Consider the following 9,032-nt stretch of genomic DNA (forward strand, 5'->3'; position numbering starts at 1 on the left):
TTAACAAGCATACACATCCACCCAGTAAATTTCAAAATAATTCGAGTGGTTCAATTTTCTACTGAAAACGTCGGTTTTAATAGTGTGGATCGTCTGCTAGCGCTAGTTGCCTCGAGGCGACGATTTCCCCGCCGACTCGAGTACCCGACTTCCCCGGCGCATTCACGCGGACCTTTGTGTCGTCTATTCCCTAAGACTGCCAAAACTCGCCAGAGAAAATCCTTTTCATCACCCATAAGCGCTTAGAGAGGGATGCAGATGGCCAACTATTTCATCCAGATCTGCCATTTTCCCTTTCTTGCACTCCCCAGTTTGTTTAGTTTAGCTACTAATCCGCTGCGTTTTTGTCCAAGGAAGAAAGACTTCAGCGTCCCTGATATGCCAAAAATGTTTATATTGCAATTGAGGCAAAAGTTGAGCAAATGTCTTGGCTAAATCATCTTTAAACCAAACAAACTGGTATATGAGAACTATTTGCTCTGTGAAAACATTACACCATGAAGTCACGCTAAATCTCGTATCATAGCAAGAATGTCGAGGGTGACATACCAGATTTGAAACGACACTTTTGCTTCTCTGGCGGTGTTGCGACGAAATCGGTGGGTGTCGCAGAAAAAGTAGGCACCCATTTTATCCTTCCCATCGAGAAAAGACGTATTTTACTTGGGCTTGTTTGAATACAATTACAGAATAGCCAGCCAGTTAGAAGAACCCACAATCCATTTACCGCAACTACTCACCAACTTCGGGCTCTTCTTCTTCTTCAGCAGCAGCACTTCACTAAGCTACATATTTGAACAGACGGCATGACATAAGACAAATTTCCACCAAAAGACATCAGAAGCGCCCCGCTGGTTCTTTTCCAAACGAATAACCAATCAAACCGCGGTCACTGTTTTACAAGTCAAAAAAGATTTCCCGTTTCAGCGATTTACTAATGTCGCGTCGGGCGGTTGGCAGGCGTGTTAGTGACGTGGTTTTGTGGCTGTCCTTGTTGCCTTTATCAAAAATATCTTAGATATCTTATCATGTCTTTAAAGAAGATCCGTTGCGTGTTAGTGTAAATCCAAATCCAGATTTAGATTGAACCGGACGCACGACAATGTGTACTTGCATTGACATATCCCGCAAACAGGGGCTCAATTTCGTTCAAACGCCACAAATCATTGCGGTAGCGTCTCAGTATGATAGCGTTCACTAATTCGGCCACTAATGGACCTTTGAAGGAGCCGTTTGATAGCAAGAAGTCAAGCAGGTTCCTGTCGCGGGGAGGATGGGTGGAGAACACGCTACAATGGACATCCTGGGAAGAATCTTAGGAGATGGTAAAGAGACTTTAATGAGACGCCGAGCCGCCAACCTGTCTCGCTATTTCAACACTGATTTTTGAGAGTGCGGTTAGTTTAAGCTCACATTTTCTACCACTGACGATTTGCAGATTATATTAAAAAGCAACTTTTCAAAAACGTATAGGTCTGATGACCTCAAAGACCAAATTCTGTTCGATCTGATTCATGGCTTGGCCACCAGGGGGCCAAAACTGACAACAAAATAAATGCGATATCTCCGTTGCTTATGATCAGTTATGCCCAGCTCGTGGTTTCCCAATATATGGAGTTACAGCTCCTAATTACCAGTACTGGTCTGAAATCATGTTGTAACAACAATTGTTCTTTTCATCTTGTTTTCATAGTGAGATGAGAATCTTCTCAATTTATGAGTTTTGTTCCACTGATTGAGTATGTGTTGAAGTGGTCGGCGTTTGCTTCAAGCTAATTAATCAATCAGAGAAAGATTGATTTTGTGTGAATTACGTGTATGAATAATAGTTACCCAGATTTCACTATTATTGCATTCTCGTTGGTAATAGTGTGAAAAAAACATGGTAAAATTTCAGCTCGGAGAAGTCTTTAGATGTCTGTGAAAGATGTTTTTAGGGTCTGACTCACACTGTTGCTCACTCAAACGGACCTGTTTAGTTAATCAGTGACTTTAATCAGCATACGACCACCAATTGGACCCCTTGCTCCTGCCTGTACATGTAGCAACCCTTTAAAACAGCACCCCGTGGAGTCCACCCCCAGTCTCTCACAACATGTCGCCAAGACCTCCCCGCGGGACCTCAGTGAGGGAACAGGACACCGAGTTTAACAGCTCCCTGTCAAGATGAAACCACCAATTACCTCAGCCATATTTCAAATTGTTTTCAATTCTTTCCATGAGTTGGGGGATTAGGGGTTCAAATGCAGACTACAAAACACGCTGCCGTGCTTCAGGGTCATTATACCAGAACCCTTGGGTGATTTTACACCAGAATTAAATCCCTTATCGTTAAAGTCACTTTTGATGGGAATTGTCCTAAGTCATAGAGCCGGGAAGTAACTTAAATTATAATTAAAGATGATTTTCTTTATTTGAGATGTTTTGGGGTCCATATGGTGTACTCTGGAAGACTGTCAGCCAGCAGGATGTGCACTTCAAGAAAAGGAGTAGATTATAGTGTTTTCTTGAACTTGGAACATGTACCTTAACACGCAAATTTCACAACAGCCATGTCGAGGCAGCACGCCGCTGATTTGAATTGTGAAATAAGTCTGTGAATTTCTTTTTTACTGCCGCTGAACAACGCCAATGATATAGAGTAGGCCTAGTTTAGCTGATCTCGAGAAAGAAATGTTGTTCTCTGTTGGCCTGCTACTGTTAATTAGTCTCTCTAAACTTCAGCATCTTCTGGGTTATCAGAATTATTCATTGTCGTAAACTAACTTCTCCGGATGGGACTCAGTAGGTGAGTCTGTTCGAATCATTAACTAAGCAAATTACACGTAAGACAACATGATTAATTCACTAAAGACTTGTAAACAACAACAATTTAACTAATATTCATCAGCGTCCATCCTATAGTTAAACTTGTTGGCACCACGTGTCAGACACGATCCAATATCGGACATGGCGACGACATATGCAATCGCCAGGTCCAATTAACGTCAAACATGAAACTCACAAACCGCGAAAGTGTTACCTGAATGGACCTGGACCTGGCGCTTCCCCGTCTGACAATTTCCTCTTTCCTTCTTAGCGAAAGTTGCCCACACTTTGACACTCGGCCCGCCCCCTACGTGTTTCTTCAGACCGCGGCCATTGTCCTATGAAAAGTTTGGCAATCATCAACCAATCGGGGTCCGTTTTGGGGTTCGTGGCCCGCCCCGTGTTTTTAGTGGTTCCGACCTGTCACCCCTGGGGTGAGGGGTATATAAACCAAATCGTGCCATGGTGGTGACATTTATACCGCAAACTTTCAAAACGTCATTTGTTAGAATCTCATAACTTTTACGCAAATCACCGCAGACGATAGAATGGCCGAGACAGACGCCAACGTAAATGTGGATTATTTCTCCGACGATATGTCTTCGGATGACGGACACAACGGATCCGGTTCCCCCTCAAGCCAGGAGCAGTCGAACTTTGGTAAAACTCGCGGCAGCAGGCGAGACAGGAGACAGTCGCAGTTAGAAGCAAAATGTTTCTCGGAAGCTGAGTTGCAGGACCTTCGATTGAAAATCAACAGTCGAGAACGTAGGAGGATGCACGACTTGAACTCGGCGCTTGACGGACTCCGAGAAGTCATGCCGTACGCTAATGGACCTTCAGTGCGAAAACTCTCAAAGATTGCCACGTTATTGCTGGCAAAGAACTATATATTGATGCTGACGAACTCTTTGGACGAGATGAAAAAGTTGGTGAGTGATATCTATAAAACTCGTAACCATCCACCCCCACCACTGCCCCCGCAGACAGCTCTACCCACAGTTTCCATGCCGTCGATGAGCCTGCCGCCCTGCCCGCCACCTATGCCAGTATCCGTCTCCACGGCCGCGCCGACGTTACCTGTTTTCTCTCACCAGCAAGCTCATACCCACCCGTCCTCGCCGATGACGCCGATGGGACACAGGCCAATGATGTACGGATCTTGGCCCATTCCTTGCTCTTGTAACCAATGTGCGGACTCAATACGAGCGTCTTGTGGACCTCTAAACTGTTATTCCTCATCACTGATGGGTTCGACAGCAAAATGATCAGCAGGGACACAATGACAATCAATTTGTGCTGATCTAAACTTTCATCTGATGGAGTTGCTCCACTAAAATGATACAGGGACGAACGCTGCATTCTGCTTCTTTGAACTTTCGTCAGTCCGCTCCACGGCGAAATGATACATCGGACGCTGCGACAATGCAAACCCATCCGTCGGAATGCAACTGAGGACATTGATGCGGTTGTGCTTGGAGTGCGCCTATGATATTGACAGTTCCGCTATTGTCCTCCAGTCGTGTGTGCAGATCTCTTGAAGAGAGGATGTTTCCTATTAAAGTGATATTCAGGGAACATTAATTAACTTGTGCAGTTACGGCGTATTGCAAACTCAAATCAGGACAGCTCACAACAGCAAAGATTCGCTCACTCCAGTGCGTTTCTTTTATAAGGGAGACCGCGGCGTTTGCGCGGCATATGGGGCTGACTTCCACAAGCTCAAAACAGGACAGTTTTAGGTTTAATCATAGACGCAAAGGCCTTTCTATTGTGTATGAAAACAGCTAAGGTCTGTTGGCGTTTGTCTCCTCATAGCCCCCAGGCGCAGACGTCAATTTCATTCCACGGGACCATGGAGGCTGCAACAATGGACAAGGGGACGTGATTGAGTAAATTACAAGTTATAGGACAGTATATTATCTTGCAAATGATTTGTGCTTTTTGTGTGTCGCGTTATGACAGGGTTTTGGGATGCTGTATCCCATCATCGTGATTGTACCTCAAGGGGACGTCTCCTGACTCTGTTACAAAGTGATACCGAGTTTATTTTATCGCCAAAACTCATTATATGATAATTTCATTGTCGTTTGAATTCATACAGCCTGGTTTTAATTATGACCACCTCATCAAATCTCGCCGACACATGTTGAAAAAACCCAACTTCTATCACCCAGACCAGATGGTACAATATTGAAAAAGAAATGGTATCTTTTCTTGCATCTTGAGATGAAAAATAAGGTGTGTTTATCTTCGCCATTATTTGTCCTTTGCAAAACAAATATCTGCAATTTGATGCATTTACTGGAATGGTCTTTAATTTCTGGAAAATAAGAAAGATGTGCACTTTTCTCATTATTATGTGAGTAACATATAGACACCAGTATGCCCAGTTTATGTCACCGGTTAAATTGTGTAGGCCTATTCTCGATGCCTTGAACGTTTAAATTGGTAAATGATTTGTGATATTTTTCAATGCTGCAAATCTGAAAATACATTTAGTTCCTCGAATTTGAGTTTCAATAATGTTGTCGACGGAACGCTAGTGGTGTTTTGAGTTGTCTTTTGATCATCAGTCGGAGTCGAAGAGTTTGCTCACCCATGTTGCTCTTAGGAAAAGTTGAGAGTAATTTCAGCTGTACAGACTAAACAATATTTTGTTTATTTAATGTAAATATACGTGCAGTCATAATGTAATTATGTATATACAAATGGTAATTAAGCACGCTAATTATTGAGCGACGTCAATTCAGAGTTTTAACTAAAGGTTGCTCAGATTAACATAGATCACGATAGAGTTAGATTCACAGCATCGAAAGGGTTAATCTAATCAAATGAAATGAAATTCGTTTAAAAAGCATACAATTTTAAGAACCATCAAACTATAATTATTTCGTTCTACCTTCTCATAAAGAATGAGTAGCAGTAAGGGTCATATCGTTTCATGAATGAACCTTACTTATCTACAAGAGTTCATGATAACGTTCTGGTAACTGTGTAAATTGAAGTGCCGTCTGATCCTGAAATGAATGTCGATCTGTACATTGTATATACAGCATGTGCATGTCTAGCTGGAAGCTTGATGTACATTAAATCTACGCCAAATTATAAGTTGTGGTTGTGTCCTTATTATCATTCGAGGTTGACAGAAGGGTTTGTTGCTGTGTTGGCAGTTTAATGTTGATGGATCGCTGCCCCGCAGCGAATCGAGGAACACAAGATGGAAGCCAAAACAGAAGCAGACGATGAGAACAACATCAACATACGGAAGCAACACAGAAGAAAGGTCGCGTTTTTGTTGTCTGACTGGTAAAATCACTGCTCGAGTAACCACAATTCATCGTTGTCACAGAAATCTGATAACTGCAATCAGATTTTATAACTGCTTTGAATTTTTTCATCCCGCACAATAGATGGCCATTTTGGATCATTTTCTAAGATGGCCGCGATAAGATCTTTCATTCATAATATCATGAAAATCGTTTTGTATCACGGTGGTTGCAGATTTGTAATCGGAACCAGTCAGGCAATGAAATATGGTGATTTAGAATTATTACTCTTTATCTTCCCTCGACCTGATGAAAATGTGGATGATCAATCTTTTTCATCCTGTGACCCAGTCGTCAAGAATAATTTGTAATTCACAGCCCATGAACACGAATATTTCAAAAAACAGAAAAAGGGCAAATGGAAACAAAGTGACATTCGTCATGTTATACCAACAAGTCCATTTACTGGCGTACTTTTGCTACGGAACAATGCCAGCCATCATCTCGTTTGGAGGGTGCCCCCAATATACGCCTTTTACCAAAATTAAGGACTGGTCTCCAACTGTTGAAAACCACTCTGACATGTCTTAGAAGTAAATGGTAAATTGCACCGCCCTCTCGTTGTATGTCGATGAGTCCACTAATAACTTTTTTCAAGCTTTTGCGCTTTTTCAGTTGCCGAATGCTCTCCGCTTTATCAGCAACGTATTTTCGCCATTTAAATTCTTTCACGCGAATTCCGTACATTCAAATTGGATCCTCCCTTAAATTCCATAACGCGGAAAATATGACCTTTTAAAGTTAAGGCCTTTTTAGATCAATTTGTGTCGGATTGTCAAATTCCCATCACAAACCACCCATCCGAAATATATACGACCCAAGGCAATATGGCTAGAAGAAATTTCTATTCACTTGGAGAAAATATGACAAAATAAGTCTTTGGTCCTTAAATATCTTTGGACAAAATCACGCCTCATTAGATTCACAAGTTGAATCATAATTGTCAGTAACGGTATATAATGAGCCAAGTGTCATTATGAACGCTGAAATGAACCCATGTACGAATTGACAATAAGCAAAGAATTGGCAATTATATCTGGGTTATTTACAAGGATTTTATCGCTTGAGAAGCATCATTCTCCCGGGTGTCAAAGTGCTGAGAATCTTGTATCCATATTACCACCCCATTTAGAAAGATTGCGATTCGCTGAGGGGCTTCTTCAAAAGAAGGAATACGCCGTTGGAATGTTTAACTTTAGGCCACCGCGGGTCACTTTCCAAACATCTCAACACCAAGATTCACACCTTTCTAAATCGTAAGAAAGACACTCATGTTTCTCATAATGCACATTGTATTCCTATATTGAGAGTATGAAATCGTCTATACTTTAATTTAGACCCAAAACGGCTTATGGTCAATTATATCTTATTCTTGATCTTATAGGTGAGGGCTTGTCAAGAAGAACTCTTGTATACAAACTTACGAATCGACCTTGCCATATCCCTTCAGGTGATGACTAGCACTGGCCTTTATCTGTTGTCATTTATACGATCATCCTGAGGAAATCAGGGGTTCTCTTCTCCGGCCATATACACGAACTCCTTAGCCTTTTCTCCTCATTGGCATCGATGGGAAATTTATCTCATCAGTTACTGCATTTTAAAGAAAATCATCTTGACATCTTCCAAGAATTTTATGCACAAATTTATGAAGAAGAAAAAGGCGAAGCTGGGTTTAAGAAGCTGAATACATCTTGAGTAGAATGGACAAGCAGGAAAGGAGGCGTGAAAACTGAGCCACGGAAAGTAATCGGAAAAGCTGGTTTCTTGCGCCTGGCCAAGAGTCGATGGAAAAACGTAACTTTTGGGACCAGATTAGATGAAAAAAATCATTTGGCATCTTCCTAGAACTTCATGCACAGGAAATCTATGAAGAAAAAGGCGTGAAGCTGGGTTAAAACTGGTTGAATACAGCCTGAATAGGCAAGTAAGGAAAGAGGTGAGAGTATTGAGCAGCGTCCGGAGAGGGGCGTCGCAATGTGAAATACGTTTTGTGTATTATCAACATGGGTGTGCGGGTATTCGGTACGCCTTCACCTCAAATCAAAACGACCAGGACATATTGAGAGGAGGATTGTTTGTTTCTATCAAATGGGCTTAAATAAATATTATTTGGTGTATCAAAGGTTTCATACGTCTGGCACGGTATGGCGGTGAAGGTCATGAGGTGCAAATCTTATGTTGAAGGAAACAAGAATTGAATAATAGTCGTATTTTGTTGACGATAATTGAGTAACAATTCACCAAGTTTCAATTGAATATCACGACAAATGTTATTGGAAGCGATACTAGAATATTTGATTATCGTTACAAGAATATTTAATTATCGCTTTTGTGAATTTGACAAATGGTCGCTGGAACGGAGCAGGAACTTAACCTCATTGATAGAAACCACTAACGAAACTCACAATATCTTTCATGCGCCATCTTGGATTTTTTTAATCAAAACGCGTGATACAGTCAGAGGATATCACGCCAAGCAAGACCTTATCAGTTCATATCAATGGTGTTCAAAAACCAATCTCTCGGATCTTCTCGCAAAAGGTGTGATGGACAGGAGAGAAGTGTTAGTCTTTTTGTTTGTGTCCCACATGCAATGATTCTCTCGCAAACCATGGAATAAATCGAGCCTATCATTTCCTCCAGGGCGGCACAATGTAACTTAAAAACTCCACAATTGTCGTTAAAGCGTTTCCAATTGAACGTTGACATTCCTACACAAGGACGGTAATTTTCTTCTAGGCGCATATCGTCATTTCTTAATAATTGGTCCACTTAATTCGCCATAACGCCAAGTGGTAAGGTCGCCATTCAAATCCTCCATACACTCTACTTCTCTAGAATAAAAATAAGCACCAATTTCGTCCGCGATATTGTGGTTATGTATATGAATTT

At 41.6% G+C, this 9,032-nt stretch overlaps 1 protein-coding gene across 1 annotated transcript; it reads left to right on the forward strand.

The window, feature by feature from the left end:
• Positions 1–3,356: 3,356 nt before the first annotated feature.
• Positions 3,357–4,696, forward strand: LOC135487703 (oligodendrocyte transcription factor 2-like). The gene is made up of 2 exons (XM_064771748.1): positions 3,357–3,961; positions 4,627–4,696. Exons 1-2 carry the CDS (start codon positions 3,357–3,359, stop codon positions 4,694–4,696), a joined length of 675 nt encoding a protein of 224 aa, XP_064627818.1.
• Positions 4,697–9,032: the final 4,336 nt, after the last annotated feature.

This window comes from Lineus longissimus, chromosome 5, assembly GCF_910592395.1.
Source record: "Lineus longissimus chromosome 5, tnLinLong1.2, whole genome shotgun sequence".
NCBI lineage: Eukaryota > Metazoa > Nemertea > Pilidiophora > Heteronemertea > Lineidae > Lineus > Lineus longissimus.